This window comes from Beta vulgaris, chromosome 3, assembly GCF_026745355.1.
Source record: "Beta vulgaris subsp. vulgaris cultivar EL10 chromosome 3, EL10.2, whole genome shotgun sequence".
Classification (NCBI taxonomy): Eukaryota; Viridiplantae; Streptophyta; class Magnoliopsida; order Caryophyllales; family Amaranthaceae; genus Beta; species Beta vulgaris.
The window spans coordinates 11184144-11207866 of record NC_079204.1 but is presented as its reverse complement, the minus strand read 5'-3'; the positions used below and the strand labels follow the sequence as shown (position 1 = coordinate 11207866).

General features: G+C 39.9%; 1 protein-coding gene across 1 annotated transcript; it reads left to right on the top strand.

The window, feature by feature from the left end:
* Nucleotides 1-22391: 22391 nt before the first annotated feature.
* On the top strand, nucleotides 22392-23438 carry LOC109134612 (hypothetical protein). Its single transcript, XM_019248574.3, has one exon. It carries the CDS (start codon nucleotides 22625-22627, stop codon nucleotides 23291-23293), a length of 669 nt encoding a protein of 222 aa, XP_019104119.2. The 5' UTR covers nucleotides 22392-22624; the 3' UTR covers nucleotides 23294-23438.
* The last annotated feature ends 285 nt before the right edge of the window (nucleotides 23439-23723 follow it).

Sequence of the window (23723 nt, the reverse complement as noted above, 5' to 3'; positions counted from 1 at the left end):
AGTCAATATCATTATTATGTCAATGAGTTTTGTTTTCTTTTTCCTTCTAGCTTGAATTTGTGCAATAATTTTGCAAGTAATTGTTATGTCCTAAAAATTTCCTAAGCTGAACCTGCAGGTTGTGCTTCTGTCCCAGCTAGGGATAGTCAGGTAGCAGCTACAGCAAGCAGAGGCGAAGGAAGTTGAATAAATTTAGTTGAGAGAGCATTGGATACTGATCAAGACCAAGTCAAAATAAGTGACGTTACGCCAAAGAAATAGGAGGAAGTGGTTAGCCAGCAGAAGAGGAGATCTCCCTAGATTCTAGGAGTTGTGGCACTTTCGTAGGGAAGTTAGTTATGCAACGTTCAAATCAGGAGCAACGTTATACAATTGTATTAGTATAAATAGAAGGGAATAACACTCTGTACAGCACAAGTCTTTACATTGCTTTTCACTTACATTCTTTCTTCTACTGCATTTACAATATTCTTAAGTGTATTTAGCACAGCTCTAAGCTACTAGCTGCTAGCTATAAGTTGTAATCTTCTCAAATAGTGGATTGGTGGACTCAATTCCACCCGCGGTTTTTACCCTTTTCCTGGGGTTTTCCGCGTCACCATTTCTTGGTGTCTTTGCCTTTTCTTTGCATTCTCTTTTAATTCCGTAGCTAGCATTTCTTGTTATTACATCTCCATTAGCTGTAGATCCTCAGCTAAGTTCTGCCTGATCAGAATTTGGCATAAACAGTTTGGCGCCCACCGTGGGGCGGCTCTACAGCTAAACTCTCATCAAAATCCCAAAAAAAGAAACACTTCAACCCAACTTTGAAATGGCTGACGATTCTGCTGAGGCAATGAAAGCGGCTTTGCTGAAGGCTCAAGAGGACCTTCACCGCACTCAATCTGAGGCCCAGCAGACCATTGACAGCCTCAGAAAAGAATTGGATTCTGTCAAAAGTAACAAAACGCCCAAACAGCGTATCCGGAACATAATTCCTAAGGTGCTTGATCTCGAAGATTCCGAAGCCAGCGAAGGTGAAGATGGAGCAGCTAGATCCGACGATGAAGCAGATGAAGCTGATCCCGCAGCTAAGAAAATGGCGCTCCTAGAATCTCAGAACAGGAAAATACTTCGCATGCTGACGAAGCTGCCTGGAGCACCTACCCCTGTGGCTGAAGAATCTCCTGATGGCTAGCCCAATCCCCCTTCGTGGAAGAAATCGCAAGAGCCAGGATTCCCAAAAAGATCAACGTGACCCAGCCTCACAAGCTGTATGATGGAGCTGCGGATCCCTATGACCATGTGGCTCAATATAAACAGAAGATGTGGACTCTGTCCATTCCTGAGCATCTGCTAGAAGCCACCATGTGCAAGTCCTTCGGGGCCACCCTATCTGGACCCGCTTTACAATGGCTGATAAGTCTTAAGCCAGGTAGCATTCAAAATTTTGCTGCTTTAATTAACAAGTTTTATATGCAGTTTGCAAGCAGAGTCCTAGAGAAGCACACCGGCGACTTATACCGCATCACCCAGAAAGCCAATGAAGCTGTGAGGCAGTACCTGGATCGATTCAACAAGGAAATGATCTCTGTCAAGAACCTGGATGTTCCCACAGCTATCGAAGCATTCAGGAGAGGACTAACCTATAAATCTAGATTGTATTATGAATTGACCAGGTACCCATGTGGCACATTCGAAGAGGTCAGGGCCAGAGCTATGGCTGAGATACGTGTCAAGGAGGACGAGGCGTCCAGGTACGTGAGCGAGCCTAGCTACGATCGGAAATCCCAGAACCAGAAGAAGACTGATTGGCGCCATCAGCCATATCAGAAGCGCGAAAGTAATAACGTAGCCAGCAAGGCCACAGGTAAATCATCTAACAATGATTACCCTTCCATTGCTTCCTACTGTTTTAACGTGGATGCAGGAGGCGTAGTAAACGCACTAGAAAAGCTGGGAACCACAGTTAGGTGGCCTCGCAAAAGCGACAGACCAGACAGCGAGAAGGACACCACCAAGTGGTGTAGCTACCATGGCGACCATGGCCATCGAACAGAAGAATGCAATGCTCTCAAAAAGGAGGTGGCATGGCTGCTCAAGAAGGGCTATCTCGAGCACTTGATGGGGAAAAGGGGCAGCAAGAAGATAAAGCTGGCCCCAGCCAGCAACAGCCTCATCCGCCACCTGAGCCCCTACACGATAAGGTAATCAATTCTATCTCTGGAGGTTCAAAATATGTGGACTAACATACTCTGCAGCCAAGAGATTTGCTCGAGAAGGTTCCAAAACTGCACCTAGCCCGCTGAGGAGTGCTGAAGAGAAAAAGCTCAGAAGCATGACCATCAGCTTCGACGAAGAAGATGGAGATGAGGAAGCCGATAATCATGACGGCCTCGTCGTGTCTCTCACCGTCAGCAATTGCCTCATGAAGCGAGTCTTGATAGACAATGGCAGCTCAGCTAATATCATTTTCAAAAGTGCTCTAGAAAGCATGGGGCTGCAGGAAGCTGATATCCTCAGGAAAGCAACCGTTCTGTTCGGGTTCAATGGCGAGCCAGCTACAACGCTCGGAGAAATCGTATTGCCCACTTATGCAAAAGGAGTCAACCTCCAAACCAGGTTCAATGTGGTAGATTGTCCCTCAGCATACAACATCATAATGGGGACACCATGGATCCACAAAATGCGAGCTGTACCTTCCACCTATCACCAGACTATTAAGTTCCCTACCAAGTGGGGAGTACAAGAAATCAGGGGCGATCGCAAGCTGGCTAGGGAATGCTATAGCATATCTCTAAAAGCAAAAAAGGAATCTATCTAGCAATTACAGCAAGGTCCAGCGCCAGCCAAGCCAACAGATCAAGATGTAGATGAAGTGGCGTTGGACCCAGCAAAGCCAGAGCAGACCGTGCAGATTGGGGCATCCCTGCCAGCTGAGGAGAAGCAGCGGATTATTGAATTCTTAAAGAAAAATGTAAGCTGTTTTGCGTGGAGCCATGAAGATATGGTAGGCATTGAGCCTGACATCATCACCCATAAGCTAAACGTCGATCCCAACTCAAAGCCCGTGAAGCAGAAAAGAAGGAAGTTTGCTCCAGAAAGAAATATGATAGTCAACGAGGAGGTGGACAAGCTACTCAAAGCTGGCAAAATCCGAGAAGTCAAATATCCCGACTGGCTAGCTAACGGTGGTTGTTGGAAAGAAAAATGGCAAATGGCGGGTGTGCATCGATTTTACAGATCTCAATAAGGCATGCCCCAAAGATCCATTCCCACTGCCACATATTGATGCATTAGTGGACGCTACAGCTGGCCATGAAAGGCGACATTCCTAGATCGTACTCAGGTTACAATCAGATACTAATGGATCCTGCAGACCAAGAAAAGACCGCCTTCATGACTGAAAGAGGCATCTATTGTACAAGGTAATGCCCTTTGGGCTAAAAAATGCGGGTGCCACCTACCAGCGGCTAGTCAACAAGATGTTCGAGAAGCAGCTGGGGGACACGATGGAAGTCTATATAGATGACATGCTGGTCAAAACAAAGAAAGCAGAGGATCATGTGGACCACCTGCAAGAAACCTTTGAGGTCTTAAAGAAGTATGGGATGAAGCTCAATCCTAGCAAGTGTTCCTTTGGTGTCCCAGCAGGCAAGTTTTTGGGCTACATAGTCACCCAGCGAGGAATAGAAGCCAATCCCAGCCAAGTGCAAGCACTAATCAACATCCAGTCACCGCGAAACCTGAAAGAGGTCCAGAAGCTGACAGGAAGGGTAGCTGCACTGAACAGATTCATATCCAGATCATCCGACAAGTGCCACTTGTTTTACAACGTGCTAAAAAAGAATAAAGGATTCAACTGGACAGATGAGCATGAAGCTGCATTGCAGGATCTGAAGGCCTACCTGGCTCAACCTCCCCTACTATCAAAGCCATCCACAGGAGAGACTCTCCAGCTGTATCTAGCTTTAGCAGCAAAGCGGTAAGTGCGGTACTAGCCAGGGAAGCTGAAAATCAACAACTCCCAGTTTATTACGTTAGCAAATCCTTGCTGGATGCTGAAACCAGGTACACATCACTTGAAAAGTTAGTATTAGCTTTATATATGGCATCTCGTAAGTTGAGGCACTATTTTGAGTCTCACCCCATTCATGTTATGACTAATTACCCCATCAAAGCAGTATTACGAAAACCTGAGCATTCAGGGAGAATGGCCAAATGGGCCATATCCCTGAGTGCACATGACATTAGGTATCTACCCAGGACAGCTATAAAATCGCAAGCCCTAGCTGACTTTGTGGCAGACTTTAGCCCTGACTTAGCTGCTACCGCTGAAGAAGAAGTGCGCCACGTTAACAAAGTAGGTAAATCAGGCTCATGGCAGCTGTATGTAGATGGATCTTCAAACTTCAGAGGGGCAGGTCTAGGTATAGTGCTAAAGTCGCCACAAGGGGACATGATAGTACGCGCTATCTGCTGCGATTTTAAAGCTACCAACAATGAAGCTGAATATGAGGCCTTAATAGCAGGTATGAACTAGCACATGATTTAAAAGCTAACAGTTTGCGTGTCTTCAGTGATTCGTTGCTAATAGTAAGCCAGGTAAATGGAGAGTACGCAGCTAAAGATTCTAAAATGGCCTCTTACCTAGAGCTAGCCAAAGACAAAGCCAAGTTATTCGAAGAGTTCAGCATAAAGCAGATCCCAAGGGACCAGAATACCAAGGCAGACGCCCTAGCTAACCTCGGATCAGCTCTCAGAAAATGCGATTTCAAATCAATACCTATAGCCCACCTAGCTGAGCCAGCTATCAGCAAGGAAGTAAACATGGTGCGATCAGATGACAACCAGGCAGGAAGCACCAGCTGGACCCAGCCAATCATCGATTTTCTGGAGAGGGGCATCTTGCCAGAAGATAAGCTGGAAGCTAGGAAGCTGCGAATGAAAGCCACAAGATATCATGTTATTTCTGGCACTCTATTCAAAAGAGCTTGCGCCAGCTACGATCTATTACAAAGGTGCTTAGACAAGACCAATGGGAGCCCACCCTCAAGGAGTTCCATGAAGGTGAATGCGGTCTCATGCAGCTGGAAGAAGCTTATCAAACAAAATCCTAGCATACGGGTATTATTGGCCAACCATGCGTGCTGATGCTAAGAAGTATGTGCAAAAATGCGAAAGCTGCCAAAAACACGCAGGCATGACACATCAGCCAGCTGAGATATTGCACCCCACCTTAACACCCTGGCCTTTCATGAGGTGGGGCATGGACATTGTGGGGAAATTACCTGTAGCTCCAGGGCAAAAAGTTTTCATGCTAGCACTCACGGACTACTTCTCCAAATGGATCGAAGCTGGGGCATTCCAGCAGGTGAGAGATAAAGAAGTAATATCCTTTTTGCATACTAACATTATCTGCAGATTCGGGGTACCTAGCGAAATCATTTGTGATAACGGATCACAATTCATAAGTGACAAGACAAGGCAATTCTGTCACGAATGGAACATCAGCTTGATAACTTCCACACCTAGATATCCGCAAGCTAACGGACAAGCTGAGTCCAGCAATAAAGTAATTATCAATGGCATTAAGAGGCGCCTAAAAGCTAAGAAGGGAAGATGGGTAGAAGAGCTACCTAAGGTGCTGTGGGCAAACAGAACAACACCAAGAGGCGCCACAGGAAGAATCCTTTTTCACTTGTGTATGGATGCGAGGCGGTGCTACCTGCGGAAGTAGCTGTCCCTACAGCTAGATATGGATTGATGACTCCTGAAGCCAACGACAAGGAACTTAGCTACGACCTAGATTCCATCGAAGAGTTAAGAGATAGTGCATTAATACGAATGGCTGCACAACAACAAATAGTGGCTCGTAGCTTCAACAAGAATGTCAAAGCTAAAGTATTCAAGGTAGGAGATTGGGTTCTAATAAGGAAAGTCTTTCAGAATACCCAAGAAGTCAATGCTGGTAAATTAGGAATCAGCTGGGAAGGCCCCTATCTAATCGATCAAGTAGTTGGAAAGGGGGCTTATCGCTTAACTACTGAAGATGGAAAAGCAGTACCTAGAAGCTGGAACGCTTCTCACCTCAAGCTATATCATTTTTGACCTGGGGCATCAGCCAGGTTACCACCGGGCCGAAGACGCCAGAATCTTTAAAGGCAACCACTGCTTTGAAAGCATTGGTCCACCAGGTAAACAACAACTTAATCTGTCTAACAACTTAAGTATTTTATGCTTATAGCAGCTAGCCATCTAAGTCCACTTCATACGCAGGTAAACGCAAGGGGTCGTAGCACCCAGGTGGGTAGCTGGAATTCCAAGATTCAGCTACAAGGTCGTAGCGCCAGCATCAAGCAGCTAAGGGTTAGTTCACCCAAACTTAGCTGAATGGTCGTAGCACCAAGAAAACGGGCCCAACCTGAGTTGAACAACACTTATCCCAGGTAAATAGGTTGTTCTAATACCTAAGATCAAAAAGCATGCATGTAACTTAAGTATTTATCAAAGTATCAATAGCTAAGATCAAAAGGCCAAAGCATAAGTTCAAACGATTAAATTACTAAAAGGAAATATGTTCTTACAAAAACGCATTGCCCCCGTAGGCAATGGTAAAAATTATCTTTTAAGCTGTTGATAAGTAATCATTTATCTGATGAATTTTTTCTCTTCCCAAGAAAATTATCTTTTTAGTGGATTAAAGGGATTTATCTCCTAGAGTAAAAGTTGTTATCTTCACACATTTTAATTCCTCAGATTAAGAGATAAAACTTTAAGAAATACACGTTTGTTTAAATCTTAAGTCCTTTTGCTAACAGTTTGTTTTTGATTGGTAACTTGCGATTTTAACTCAGCTACGCCTAGGTTGGCATCACAAGTTAGGGGCAATTGTTATGTCCTAAAAATTTCCTAAGCTGAACCTGCAGGTTGTGCTTCTGTCCCAGCTAGGGATAGTCAGGTAGCAGCTACAGCAAGCAGAGGCGAAGGAAGTTGAATAAATTCAGTTGAGAGAGCATTGGATACTGATCAAGACCAAGTCAAAATAAGTGACGTTACGCCAAAGAAATAGGAGGAAGTGGTTAGCCAGCAGAAGAGGAGATCTCCCTAGATTCTAGGAGTTGTGGCACTTTCGTAGGGAAGTTAGTTATGCAACGTTCAAATCAGGAGCAACGTTATACAATTGTATTAGTATAAATAGAAGGGAATAACACTCTGTACAGCACAAGTCTTTACATTGCTTTTCACTTACATTCTTTCTCTCTACTGCATTTACAATATTCTTAAGTGTATTTAGCACGAGCTCTAAGCTACTAGCTGCTAGCTATAAGTTGTAATCTTCTCAAATAGTGGATTGGTGGACTCAATTCCACCCGCGGTTTTTACCCTTTTCCTGGGGTTTTCCGCGTCACCATTTCTTGGTGTCTTTGCCTTTTCTTTGCATTCTCTTTTAATTCCGTAGCTAGCATTTCTTGTTATTGCATCTCCATTAGCTGTAGATCCTCAGCTAAGTTCTGCCTGATCAGAATTTGGCATAAACAGTAATCCAATTTTTCTTTAAACAAAACAATATTGTACCTTCTGTTTTTTGACGTACAGTGTATGAGGATTGATGAGCAGTCAATTTCGAAGCTTGGTGTGCATGTACGTGTATGATCATGCATGGATCTCAATAATTGAGCAAATTGCATCGTAATTCAATAATTCATAGTATATCAAACCGCTTGTAAAAAAGGTCTGATTTTTATTTTATTTAAACCTAGTAATTTCATCTTCAAGACAACTCAACTTCAGTTTCAATATGGTGGTGTAGACACCGAAATTTTATTTGTTTCATATGGTATGATAACTTTAGATATGTGAACTATCATAAAAAATATAATAAATAATATTTTAAAATTTAAGATTTATCTTTTCCTCCAAGACACCTCACGGCAAACTTAACTTTCTCATCCTAGGGTTCAAGCTGGCTAGACGATGGACTAAGCCACTGACGACTTTGTCTCCTCGCTAATCGCTACTACCAAACTGTACGCCAATCATCCAGTAAGAGAATGAAATCAATAGATTCTTGAATATGTTGTAATCCCAATTAAACTTAATAAAACTTACGTAGTATGCATATTCATATTATATGAAATTGTCTATTATCTCTTGACGTACGAAGTTTGTACATCAAATGGTATTATTGTACATAAGATCGATCTTATTGATATTGAGTCTTAGGGGAATACATGAATAACATGATTCAATCTCTATAACATATATTAATTCCTCATGCGAATTAATAAATAAAAACTCCTTTTTCATGCTTGCATCAAATATTCCATACAAACATACAATCTAGTATTCATAAGGAATCTCAAATCACATGCTTGCACACAGGCATGAAACATGTAACAGCCAAATTCTAGAAATCATATACATGATACTAAAATTTCTTTCTCCTTAAATCATGATATTAATCACATAGCACACATGTATGTACGTACCTTAGCTTGTGTAAACTAGTCGGCAGGCCACTTTTAACTCCTTAAAAGTCTCCTACATAATATTCTCCACCTAGAAATCAATATAACTAAAATCAATACTCTTAAATAAAAAATACAAAAACTCTAAAATATTTAAAATCCCCTTTAATTATATTCAAAAGCTTATTTTAATATCAAAATTTCAATTACTTTTAATTCCTAGCATAGTACTACCATACTAGTAATTAGAATTCTTAAAACTCCATAAATAAAATCCTTTCTGAAATTTCAGCAACTTTAAAAATCATAAAACCTTCTTTAAACATATATAAACATGTTTAAAATCATAATCTAAATCAATCTCATAGTATCTAACATGCTACTATGGTTTTCTAGTAATTAAAACCCTAAAAATCCATGCTTTAATGATTAAAACTTCAATCTAACCATAATAAACAAATCTGAATTTATATTCTCATAATATAATATATATATGAATTAAGATTATTTATTAAAACAGTAAATTAAACCCAATAATCATGATTAATATCAAAAGAAAGCATAAAAACATAGTCTTTAATGGAATCTTGAGGAAGAAGAAAAGAAAACAACCACAAGAGGAAGAACCAAGAAGGCGCCGGAAGTGGAAGACCACGACAGCAGCACAGCGACGCAACTCACGGTGGTTTTGGAAGGCTTGTGACGTTTCTTGTTGAAGAAGAAATGTTACTTGATGAAGAAGAAAGAAAGAACTTGAAAGAGAGAAAGAGAGAGAAAAACCGAGAGAGAGAGGAAGAGAGAGGAATGCCGTGAGATTGGGTATGAGGGGAGAGAAAATAATTCTTGTGTGGGTAAAATAATTAATATAAAGGCCTCCCTTTTTGGGCTTAGGAAAGGACATTTGGCTCAACTAAAATTGATGATAAATAGGATAAACAAATTAGAAGTTTTATCATCAATATGACTCCTTTTCCTTATTGGGTTCCTCAAGTCCATTACACTTCTTTTTCAATAGAAATTAGTATTTAAAACTTTTATCAAAGCATGCTTAATTAAAATATTTTTAACTTTCTTAAATCCTTAAAATAATTTTATTTGACTTTTAAAATAGTCAACCTTTTTAAATAGTTAAATCATTTTAAAACTAGATTATGTTTAAATATAAATATATAAATACTAAAATATATTTATGAAATCCTTTTAAATTATGGGGGATTACAGTATAGCCATGCCCATCAGTTGTGTCCAAGTCATCAACAAGTAAGGTCAAGAACCATGTCCAAGTTTCGTGTTCTTTATTTCTACACAAGCCCAGGCAATTGGGAACATTTGGTTGTTCTCATCTATGCTAACAGCTACTAGTAGCTGACCACCAAAAGGTCCCTTCAGAAAACAACCATCTAACCCAAAAAAAGGTCTACACCCGGCCAGCTAGAAACCCTTTCTTCATGGTAGAGAAACAAATGTACACCCTCTCAAAAATGTTATTATCGAGTCTGAATTTAATTAACTGTGTTGTTAGGGTTTGACCTGATGATCTCTTGAGCATACCTGTGAAGTTGTGAGTACTGCTCTCTGTACTCACCTAAGATTAACTTCTGACTAGGGGTGGCAAATGGGCGGGGCGGATGCGGATACCCCTAAATCCACACCCACCTCCACCTAAATTTTCCATACCCACCACCTACCCGCCAACCATGGCGGGTACAAGTTTCCATATCCACCTCCGCCCACGCGGGTATAAGGTTATACCCACATCCGCTCCACCACCCAAGTGGATATCCATTACCCACCTATACCCGCCCATCACCTACGTGGATTTTCCACCCGCCCACCTGATTTATTTTCTATATATAACCTATTATATAAATTAATTATTACAAACACCCATTTCAAAGAAAAAAAAAAGTACACATTCTTAGTATTCATATTTCTTAATTATTTTTTTACAATTTTTTAGATTTATTAACATAATTCTTTATTTTATAAAGGGTAAATTAGTAAATATTATACGGGGCGGATGGATATGGGCGGGGCGGGCGGATATGGGGCGGGGCGGGTGGATTTGGGGCGGATGTGACCTCATATCCACCACCTACCCACCACCCATGGCGGATTTGACTTTTCGTATCCATACCCACCCATTACCCACCAAAGTCATATCCATACCCTCCCCAACTGGGGCGGATGCGGTGCGAAACCCGCCAAATTATACCCACCTGCCATCCCTACTTCTGACCCATCCTCCTAACCTTAAGTGTCATCCACAAACTAATCTTAATACCCCACTCAGACCATATGGTGTCAACTATAACCTGACACTTAAGGTATGGGTTAATCTTGAATTTACCATGGTATTTGCTAGCAATCCAGCTTGCCCTAATTCTTCTAACCTTTGCTAGTCTTCCACAGTTATGATTTGGAACATGTGTCTTCACAGTCATAGTTCCATTTCCCCCCTGAACTGAGGCCCACAGATACCAAGGAGGACCCCAATCCCTTGCCTTACACTTAGCCCCAATTCTGGTTTTGTCATTTTTTATGTATTCTATGTCCCTTCCTATGCTAACAGAGTAGGTAGTGATAGCAGATCTTAATTCCCCACCATCCTCAAATTGTTGTCCTAAAAAGAAAGGAGACTCATTCTCTGAACTTCCTGTCAAAAGTAGTGTGGTTTTTTTGTTTTTTCACCACTTTCTTCTTTTTCAGAGGTTGAGGCAACATGTTGAGTCATGTAGTGTTTTGATGATTGTAAACAAATGATGATTATCTAACTAACATGTGTGTTTGAGATGTACATATTACATTAACATGAAACAACTCATCAAAGGTTGAATATATCACATCATGAAGATTTTTCAACAAGTGAAGTTCCTAAAAGAGTTCCTATAAGGAACACAAATAGAGCGGTTCCTAGGTACATCCTATGAGGAACATTGAATATGAAGTTTTGGAGCAGTTCCTGAGTAGGAGCAACAATATAACGTTTCAGAGTTGAAAAAAGAAGTTCCTGAGCAGAAACTATGAGTGCGAAGTTGCTTAAAAGAACTAGCACACCGAAGTTCCAAAGGTGGAGCTATCAACATGCGGTTCTTGAGTTGGAGCAGCATAGAGCATGAAGGCAGAAAATATGAGTTTATTTTCTAGGATTCATGTAAGTATGTGATTAAGTGATGAAAGGTAATGGAATAAGGTCTAAAGGAACTCGTAAGGGCAAAGGAACTTGTGGAACTTAGAGTCAAAAGTATTTAAGAGTCAATAAATCTGATGCATATTATCTATAAAATTTATTGAGTTTGTTTCTTAATAAATCTCTACTTGGTTAATTATTTATAAATAATAGCATTGGTTGTTTTATGATTAGTTTTAGTTTTGAAATAAAAGATAAGTTTTAGTTTTAAAATAAAAGATAAGTTTTAGTTCTAAAATAAAAGATAAGTTTTAAATAAAATAGGTTTAATAAAATCGGTTTCTTTAGGAATATGATTTTAATTAAATTTAATTTTATCTTTTCAGTTTTTGGAAAATAAAAAGCCTAGATTTATATTACGTATAATGAGTGTTGTCAAAGAAATTGTCTGTCTGCTTCTCTCTAAGGAACAAACGTGCTAGTTTATTAATCTAAGTTAAAGGAACTAACTATTAAAATGAACTAGACTTAGGATGGAGCATTAAAACGGTTCATTTATGTCAGTTAAGTAAATTATGCCTAGATTCTAGGTAACTGTTTTATTTAAGGAAAAATCTGATTTTAAGGAAAATCTTTTTAAGGAAAATATTTTATTTTTCTAAAGATAATAAAAATTCTTTTTGGTTTTTATGGAAATATTTTAAAGATAATATTTTTGGTAAAAGGATTTTATTTTGGTATTAATAATTAAAATATTTTTAATTAAATCGGATTTTCAAATTAATACTTCAAGTGGTTGCTAAATTAAGGAGCAATAACTTAATTCTCTCCCACGTTTAACAGTGATCATGAAGATCATGGGATGATTGAGGAACGTGTTCCTCCGGGTAAGGAACATCATGGGATAACGGTTTAACCACTGGCACATGATTAATTCCACGTTCATTCTAAAAGACTGCTATAAATATACAAGTTCAATTGAGTTTCAAATTGTCTGACTGGTGTCTTTCCATAGTGTTAGACTTATGTTATTCCATAAGTTTGGCTTAAGGAATTAATAGCGTTACAAAAGAATTATATTTTCTATTCCTTGTTTGAGTCAGTTCCTGTGAATTCCAAGTTCCTACGAGTGCCATGTTCCTTTACAGTTATTCAGTTTCTATATACTAGAGTTACCAAATTATCAAGCGTATGTATTTGAGTTTGGAGTTAAAGGGTTTGAGTGAACTCTTGTAATGGAAACTTTGTAAAGGGTTTGAGTGAATTCTTGTATCAAGTTCGAGTTAGGAACTTGAGTAAGTTCTTATTGTGTATGCGTAGACTTAGGGTGTGTTATAACGGATGTGAGGAAGAACAAATAATGAATGCAAAAACAATAAAATCAGACACCAGAATTACGTGGTTCACCAAATTGGCTACGTCCACGGCAGAGAGAGAGAGAATATTTTATTATGAGAAGAAACCAGATTACAGAGAGAACAGAGTGTTTTTCGTAGTGTAAAAGATAGGTTAAAATAACCTATTTATACAACCCGCTCAAAAACGCGTTTTCCGCGTCTTTTCCCGATCCGCCCGCGGGCCCGGGCGAAATCCGCCCGACCGGGCGGTCCCCAGCTCTCCTAAAAGTGTACACGCGCCCGACCGGGCGAGACCTGCCCGACCGGGCGAAACAAACGCTTCTCCAACTTTGCTCCCGTGCCCGACCGGGCGAGGTTCGCCCGACCGCCCGGGCGAGACGCAGTTTTGCGTCTCTCTTGTGCAATTCGTCGAACACTTCTTGAGCACCACAATTCAAGGCATATTCTTACAAATCTCCACCTTGACTTGAATTCTCTCATAATCACCAGAAAACCAGATGCATTGATCACAACGCCCAGAATCTCCCAAACACCAGATTTGTCCCAAAAGACAACCAGACCAGATTAGCCCTAAGGACTCCAGAATTGCCCCAAGAGCAACTAACAATCACGAACATTAAGTAAGTCCAAGCAATGTTGGAACTTACTCTGCGGAACCGGCTTGGTGAACATATCAGCAGGATTATCAGCAGTTCCTACCTTCTTCACCTTAATCCTTGTCTCACTCCTCAGAAAATGATATCTGACATCAATGAGTTTAGTCCTCTCATGATGGACTTGATCCTTTGCTAAACATATTGCACTTAAGATGTCACAGAACACAGTTGCTTGATCATGATGTAGACCCAAATCACTGATTAACCCCTTTAACCAGATTCCCTCCTTAGCTGCTTCTGTCAAGGCCATGTACTCTGCCTCAGTAGTAGACAAAGTTACAGTAGGTTGTAAAGTTGCTTTCCAACTCACCACAGAACCACCAAGAGTAAACACATATCCAGTCATAGACCTTCTACCATCTACATCTCCAGCATAATCAGAATCAGAATATCCTGCAACTAAGCAAGCCATATCACCTCCATAAATGAGACCAATATCTGACGTACCTCTAAGGTACCGAAAGATCCTCTTGACTGCCTGCCAATGCTCCTTACCAGGATCACCCATGAACCTACTAACCACACTGACTGCATGTGCAAGATCCGGCCTAGTGCAAACCATAGCATACATCAGACTCCCTACTGCACTAGCATACGGAACCCGACTCATGTACTCCTTCTCCTCAGCCGACTTAGGTGCAAAAGCCACAGACAAATGACTATTCGAAGCACTTGGAGTATCTATAGGTTTTGCTGTTGACATGCCAAACCTTGACAATATCTTCTCAATATAACCCTTCTGTGACAAGAAAAGTTTCTTCTGAGTCCTTTCCCTATAAATTTCCATCCCCAAAATCTTCCTTGCTGCACCCAAATCCTTCATTTCAAATTCAGCACTGAGAAGTTCCTTCAATTTCTGAACATCTGACTTGTTCCTGGCAGCTATCAACATATCATCCACATATAGCACTAAGTAGATGAAAGACCCATCTGTCAGCTTGTTATGATACACACAACAATCATATGAGCTCCTGTTGTAGCCTAGCTTCATCATATAGCTATCAAACTTCTTGTACCATTGCCTTGGAGACTGCTTTAGCCCATATAAGGACTTCTTCAACTTGCAAACACTGTTTTCTTTTCCTGGAACTTGAAACCATCTGGTTGAGCCATATATATCTCTCCTCCAACTCTCCATGTAAGAAAGCTGTTTTTACATCTAGCTGCTCAAGCTCAAAATCCTGATGTGCAACTATCGCTAGTAGCACCCTGATGGAAGTATGTCTGACTACAGGCGAAAAAATCTCATTATAGTCTACACCCTCCCTTTGTGTGAACCCTCTTGCAACCAGTCGAGCCTTATACTTGACCCCTTCTTCAGATGTCATCCCCTCCTTTTTCTTGAAAACCCATTTACAAGTAACAATTTTTCTCCCTGAAGGCTTAGACACAAGCTCCCAAGTCTCGTTCTTATGAAGTGACTCCATCTCTTCCCCCATTGCAGCAAGCCAATGGGTAGACTCCGTACATGTAACTGCCTCCCTATAGGTTGATGGCTCATAGACATCCACCTCTTCAGCACCTGCAGTGCATAAGCTACCATATCTTCAAACCCATATCTACTTGGAGGTTTACCAAAATTTGTCCTTATAGGACGTTCCCGTGCCAGGCTAGGCGCCTCCTCACTAGACGTCGAAGATGATGGTTCTTCAGAACCAATGTGTTGATGATCATCACTCTCATCATGAGTGACTTGCTGCTCCACCTGTTTATCAACACTACTACTATTGACACTCCAGTGGACATCACAGTAGGATTAAACATAGAATTTTCATCAAAGACTATATTTCTACTAAGTATAACCCTTCTCTCAGATGGTGACCAAATTCTATAACCCTTAACCCCATCTCCATATCCCACAAACACTCCCCTTTTAGCCCTTGGTTCTAATTTTCCTTCACTCACATGTAGTAAACATTACAACCAAAAACTCGCAAATTTGAGTAATCTGCAGACTTACCTGACCACATCTCATATGGTGTTTGAGATTGATCCCAGAATGAGGTCCACGATTTATCAAATAACGTTGTATTGACAGCTTCTCCCCAGAACCTTCTTGTCATACCAGCATTAGAGAGCATGCACCGAGCTCTCTCCAGAAGTGTCTGATTCATCCTTTCTGCTACACCATTCTGCTGTGGTGTATTTCTGACAGTGTGATGCCTAGCAATCCCTTCAACTTTACAGAATCGTTGAACTCAGACAAACAAAATTCCAGACCATTATCAGTTCGTAGCCTTTTGATCTTCTTCCCAGTTTGATTTTCCACTAATGCCTTCCACTGCTTAAAATTATTGAAAGCTTCACCTTTTGACTTCATGATAATCAACCAAGTCATTCTTGAATAATCATCTATAAAAGATACAAAATACCTGTGACCTCTAAAGACTCCACGCGTGAAGGACCCCAACAATCAGAATGGATATAATCCAGAGTACCTTTTGTTCTATGAATGCCCTTAGGAAACTTGCTACGATGTAATTTCCAAAAACACAATGCTCACAAAACTCCAGGTTTGTGACCTTATGGCCACATAGAAGATCTGCCTTGGAGAGGATTTGCATTCCTCTCTCACTCATATGACCAAGTCTCATGTGCCATAGCTTGGTCATATCCTCCTTCTGAACCTCAGACGATGCAATAGAAGCTGAACCTGAGATAGTAGAACCCTGCAGAACATACAAAGTACTACGCTTGACCCCTTTAAAACCTCCTTTGAACCCTTGCAAACATACACAACTCCACCACTCCCTCTGAAACTGAAACCCTTACTGTCTAGTAGACTAAGTGAAATCAGATTGTTGGTCATCTGTGGAACTGCTTAACATTTTTCAAAGTATAGATAATATCATCATGAGTCCGGATCTTGATAGAGCCTATTCCAACTATCTTACAGACTGCACTGTTAGCCATCGAAATATTTCCCCCATCTACCTGCTCATAAGTAGTAAACCACTCCCTATGAGGACTCATATGATATGACGCTCCAGAATCAAGAACCCACACATCACTATATGTTTTCTCATTTGCCACTAGAGCAAGGTCATCCTCAGAATTCGAATTTTCTGCTGCAACAGCAGCAGAACCAGAACCAGACCCAGATTTGTTCTCCTGATGCTTCTTTTTAGGACATTCCTTCTTCCAATGCCCCTTTTCCTTACAGTAGTTACAGATATCATTAGGTTTAGGCCCCCTTAGAATTTCCAGATTTCTTAAAATTCTTTTTACCATGTCCTTTACCACCACTACTACTGGCCACTAACCCAGAAGACTGATTTCTGTACTACTACCAGATGCCTTATGGCGCAATTCCCTAGTATGCAAAGATGATCTAACTTCTTCTAGGGACACAGAATCTTTACCAACAATGAAAGATTGCACAAAATTTTCATACGATATAGGTAAAGAAACAAGCAGAATTAAAGCGGCATCCTCATCCTCCACCTTCACATCAATATTACGCAATTCTAATAAAATTGTATTTAATTGATCAAGATGATCTCTAAGAGGCATACCTTCCTGCATTCGCAGCTGAACAGACGTTGCTTCAAAAGCAACTTGTTGGTTAGAGATTTTGTCATGTACAAACTCTCTAATTTCAACCACAGACCAGATGCGGTTTCCTCCTCCGCGACTTCAGTGATTATGTCATCTGCCAGGCACAACATAATCGTTGAATGAGCTTTCTCCTCCAGAACGGCCATCTCAGCGGTGACTAAATCCGTTGCTTTCTTTGCCAACGGTGCCCACAACCCCTGTTGTTTTAGTAACGCCCGCATCTTGATCTGCCACAGACTAAAACTATTCCTCCCAGTATATTTATCGATTTTGACATTCACCCCAGACATCTTTCTCACGCAGATCGAAAACCTAAGCTCTGATACCAGTTTGTTATAACGGATGTGAGGAAGAACAAATAATGAATGCAAAAACAATAAAATCAGACACCAGAATTACGTGGTTCACCAGATTGGCTACGTCCATGGCAGAGAGAGAGAGAATATTTTATTATGAGAAGAAACGAGATTACAGAGAGAACAGAGTGTTTTTCGTAGTGTAAAAGATAGGTTAAAATAACCTATTTATACAACCCGCTCAAAAACGCGTTTTCCGCGTCTTTTCCCGATCCGCCCGGGCGCCCGGGCGAAATCTGCCCGACCGGGCGGTCCCCAGCTCTCCTAAAAGTGTACACGCGCCCGACCGGGCGAGACCTGCCCGACCGGGCGAAACAAACGCTTCTCCAACTTTGCTCCCGCGCCCGACCGGGCGAGGTTCGCCCGACCGCCCGGGCGAGACACAGTTTTGCGTCTCTCTTGTGCAATTCGTCGAACACTTCTTGAGCACCACAATTCAAGGCATATTCTTACAGGGTGAATTATATCTAGGGGTGAAGGGTTTGAGTAAAGTTGTGGGAACTCTTGAAAGACTTAGAGTTAAGTCTAGAGTATAGAGTGGAGATTGTGAGAGAGTTGGAGTTCCGAGTGGAACTTGCGTATGTAATAGGTTGAATCTTAGGAGATTTCCTATTACAGTGAAGAGTTTAAATCCCGAGTAGGTCGTGGTTTTCTTCTTGTATTGAGACAAGAAGTTTCCACGTAAAAATCTCTCTTGCACTTTCAGTTTCTTATTGCTTATGTTTTAAATTCTGCATTATTTGGGCAGTAAGTTCCACACTACAATTCACCCTCCCTCTTGTGGTGTTCCTAGTGAAATAACACAACATATAGCCATAATCATTATCATCTTCAGAGTTATTAGGTGATTCATCAAAGTCTGATGACTCGGCACCATCATCACTATGAATGTCATTGTGATCTCCTAACCTACCAGCCACCCAATTCAATGATTGCATCTCATCTAAGAATTCAAACTCATTCTTTTTTGCCTCCTTCATTTTCTCCCTAGCATTTTTTGTTTCAACATCCTCATTGTCACTACCCTCTTCATCATAATCAATATCATCATCTCCTAAACTCACTCCACCCTCTACAACAGGCACATAATCATCACCATACACAGCAAAAGGGTCATAAGTGAGTAACTCTATAGGTCTTTTAGTGGAAGAAGTTTCAGTTAAATGACTAGTAGTTAGTTCCTTCAACAGCATGTACATTATCATCATGCTCAGTGAAAACATCAATGATGTTGTACTTAGTTAACAGACTAAGAAACTTTGCAAAGGTACAATCTTCATAACCTAAGAACCTCACCCCTGATTGAATATTTTTTAAAGGATCACAATAGTGGAGCTTTATGACATTATCATATCCCAATGAATTAATCACATATTTGAAGTATGATGCATTCAAAGAAGTTGGCAAATCATTGACAATTTTCACTTGTCCACCAATGTAATTGAGATTAGGGGTAGATTCCCATTTACCCCCATGATGCAGCACAATACATGCATGGTGAGATATCCACCATCAAATCCATAAAATCTACAATACATGATGAACACAAATCAATACAATAATATTTTGATACCTAGAATAACATGAACAATAGATTTTTAGGATTAACCAACTTCATATATATATATATATATATATATATATATATATATATATATAGTATTCATAAATTAGTTACAAAAGATTTGTCACTGATATGACATTGTGTTACAACTTTCAACTTCACAATGTCATTATTCAGTGACAAATAATCATGTTTTAAACATTCATGATCATCAAAAAATGAGTTCTTTAGATCAATAGGGTTCTTTAGTTACAATGCTATAAAAAAAACTACCAAACCCCTAGTCCTAACTAACCCTAATCTTGATAAGTTTTATTCCTCACCAAACAACAGTGGGAACCCATCACAGTAAACCCACCATTCACCAATAATGTGAACCCAGAAATCAACCCCATTGAAATGATGGACTTCATAGCCCACTTCTTGGTGAAGAAGGTACTATCCAGGTTGTGCAGCCTCACCCAAACGACTCCTTTACCACCCACATCCTTCTCCATTCCTTGCAAACATTCTTCACCGAAGTTGAACTCCAACCCTGAAGTTCAGGAAACACATGCAAGCACATAATGTCGTCCATTCCTAACAGTTGGTGGAACATCTTCTACACCATATCGGGAAATCCTCCTCCACTCCCTGCATACATTTTCCACACACTCTCTGTCCCTTGGGACTCTAAGTCGAGGGAAAACATGGAATCGCAAAATCGCATGCATGGAGAGGATTGGGTGAAGTTCATCAAGGGAGGCCATATTTTTCCTTCGAAAAAACACCAACAGTCAGCATAAAACCAAGTTCAAACCACCACTACACTAACCCCTGTTTTACTCCCTATTTTACTCTTATTTGATTTGACTTGTTGAGATTCGGTTAATCAATTCACAGCAAATGTACACGATATTACCCAGACAAATTTTCTCATAAAATCGTTTACTAACAACTCATAACAATTCCACGCAAAAATTCAAATGATCATCACAAAACCCTAAACCCTAAACCCTATCATTACCCAGAAAAATTTTCTCATCAAATCAGAAAAAAAAAACAAAATCAATAAGAGAATTATGAATGTACCTTGCTTAATTCACCAAAATTGCTTCCATATCGCTTCCAAATAGCCTTGTTTTTGTCCTTCAAGTATGGTGGGTTTCGTTTTGGAGTAGGGAAGAAGAAATGAAAGGGCGCCAATTTTTTTACGTGAAATGACGGCAGTTCAGAACATCATGCGCGCTTCCCAAGACACGTAATTATTACTTTATGTCATTTAACCATGGCTTTACCGCACTTGGGTTAGTTTTATTTAATTATGGCCTAAAAGTAAATGTTCGGTCCTTAAAGGTAAAAAAAAAGTGGGAGGTCCTTAAAGGTGAAAAATACCAAATGTGAAGTCTTGTATTTATGCTTACCTCTATTTTAAAAGGTGACTTGCCACGTGTCACCTTATGATCTGATTGGTTTTTTTTTTATTTTTAAAAATAAAGGAATTTATAAAAACATTTTTCTTTCCCCTTCCATCCCTTGCCGGAGCCCCCATCCCCTGTCGGACCAGCCGTCCTCCCCTGACGAACCCATCCTAGTCGCCCTCCCTTCACTGGCGCCAACCCGCTCCCATTGCCTCTTCCTCAATTCCCTCCCCTTCCCCCCTAACCACTTTCCCTAGTTTCGTTGTTAGTTCGTGGCTGGGCAGCAGCCTCCCCTTCGAGGTGAGGTAGGGTATTGTTGTATTGGTCCCATGAGCGAGGCTGGTTTCGATTGGGGTTTCTAACTAGTGGGGTGGGTTTCGGTTCGAGGTGGGGTTTCGATCTGGTGGGTGGGGTTTTGATCTAGTAGGGTAGGTTTTGGTCTAGTGGGGGTCAGGTGGAAAGGGGTAGGGGTAGGATTTCGGGGTGGCAATGAAGGTGGGGTGGGGTTCAGTTTAGGTGACCTTGGGGGGTTGGGCCCAGTTTTGTTTAGGGGTGGGGGTGAGGTTCGGTTCAGGTGGTCGTGGGTGGTGAGGGTTGGGGTCAGTTTATTTCAATGGTGGGAGTGGAAGTGGGAGTGGAGAGATGTCATGAAACAAGGTTGTGAGGTAGCAGGAGTGATGAAAAAAATAATAATCTAACCTGTTAAACAGGTTGGAAGTAAAAAGACTCACTTTGAGAAGATGGGTATAAAGGTGGAATTGTTTTCACATCTCAAAAAGGTGGAATTGTTTTTAAATTTCGAAAAATTGGAATCATTTTGAGAAAATGAAATAAAGGTGAGATTATTAGTTTCAATTTTTCCTTTATTTTATGATTCACATGTGGTATCAAACAAGCTGAAAGTATCATTATCTATTTGCCCCTTATAATCAACGACCTTAACAAACTTTTCTAGACTTAAATCTGTTTAATACAAGTATACAACTATTTTCTTTTTGACTTCATAAGTCTTCGCACTTGGATAAAACCGAGTCAATCCCGTGTGTAATAGTAATACTCGAGAGAACTTATTATGTCATGTGATTGTAAGCTTCTTGCAAGCTTCTACGGGATAGACAATATTGCAATTTTATTTTACTTTTCACAATGACACCTGTTCACACAACTTTAAATATAAATATAACTACTTATTTATTTATTACTCTCTCCGTTCTTTAATAAATTTTTCACTAGTATTTGAGCTCATGCGTTGTTTCGAGTGGTAGCTTTTACGAACTTGATATACATTTTTTTCCATTTGCATTAAAATATAAAGATAACTCAACATTTAAAAGGTACAAATATAACAATGTGTACATTCAAAGCATGATTAAAAGTTAGTTGAAATGGTAATTGTGCTATCTATAATAAAAAGATGTCACGGGTTTAAATCTTATTACAAGCTAATTTACTTTTGTTAAAAATGAAAAATCTATTAAGAGACAGAAGGAGTGGTAAATAATATAGAAGTTCTCGTAAGAAAAAAAAAAACATTACACAAAATTTAACATTTGAATTAGAAAATTCTTATAATATTATATGGTTTTTGATATTTGTAAAAGAATATAGTTTGAGTTAAATAGTTAAATGATGTATTAAACTAAGTGGATTAGTGGAACAACTATAAATGCACTTGAATTTTTCTCAAGTAAACTTATTAAAACTTATTAAATTGAATAAAGCTTAATTAAATCTCATCAACTCTGAAACTTTTTTTAAGCAAAAAAAGCACACCCTTGATAGTGGGGAAGTATTGCACAGCTAAGAAAGTTGATAAGAAGCTTGATTTTTCAATCATTAAACAAATGAATATCATATGTTTGACTATCAAGTAGCTTTCACACCACACTATTTTCTCCATTCCTTAGCTTCCGGAAGAAAGAGCTTCCATAACACACTTCTCAGTTCCCACTTTCAAACAAACTCTATGCATTACATATAAAAGGTTCATCTTTGTCATCTTTTCTGCAACAATACACAACACATCTCTCCCCCTCTCACACACACATACAGACATAGTCTCTCGCTCTCACTCACTCCCTTGCTCGTGTGCGTGCTCGTGCTCGTGTTTGTGTGTCAAACTCGCACTCGCATATTCTAGCTTAATATCAACATGTTAGATTCCACAGTAGAATTGATAGCTCAAGCTACTTCAAACTTCCATTTAATCTTCTGTTTTTGCAACATAATCATAGTTTTCCTTCTTATTGATCGTTCCAAAAGCGACTTACATCCTATTCCAAGCAGCATTGATGTTCTCGACATTGATGTATATCCAAATGCATTAACAAACGACTACAAGCATTATCCGAAAGTAATAGAGGATGATCATACCACAAAAGAAGATGATGAAGACTCGGAAATGGAAGCAAAACATGATCATGAACATGAACGTGCTTTTGAGATAAATTTGAATCCAACTACTGTAAAAATTGACAACGAGAATCATGCTGAAGTAGTAGAGGATGATTATACAAAGGAAAGATCATCCACAGAAGCAGTAAAACAAAAGGAAGAAGATGGAGTTCTTCCCCATCATGAGCTAAAGACGCGTATTGAAATTGACAACGAAAATCGTGCTGAAGTAGTAGTGGATGATCATAAAAAGGAAAGATCATCCACAGAAGCAGTAGAACATAAAGAAGAAGATGAAGTTCTTCACGATTATGAGCTTAAGACGCGCATTGAAGAGTTTATTAACAAGATTCACAAAGAATGGAAGGCAGAGAGGCTGAGAACAGCAGCAATGCAGCATCACTACATCAGGGTAGAAATTTCTTGAGCTAGGAATGCGTTAGTGCCATTCTGTTAGACTATGTAACATTTTGTTTACGGAAAATGAAACATGCCTCTGCCTTTTGTAATATTTTCAAGAAATTTTGGAAGAGGATTAATATATGGAGACAAAATGCTAATTTAGACCTTTTTAACATATATACAGACTTTATATAACAGGGAGACAAGTCACGACTTAATAAAAAAATAGCAGCTTTAACAAATATAACAAGTCATGCCTCAACTGCATAATAAGTTAACCCAAGAGTAGCAAGTTGTAGTTAGAGGTGATCGTCATTAACCCGTCCATCTGGAATTTGGACAACTGGAAAAATGCACTTTTAGGCCAAAGCACGTACCCGACCTGAAAAAACTCCGCACCGGAAAAATGCACTTTTAGGCCAAAGCCTGTACCCGACCTAAAAAAACCGGCACCA

Coding starts and splice junctions, on each gene's coding strand:
- LOC109134612 (XM_019248574.3), top strand. CDS start 22,625: ATGTTAGATTCCACAGTAGAATTGATAGCTCAAGCTACTTCAAACTTC.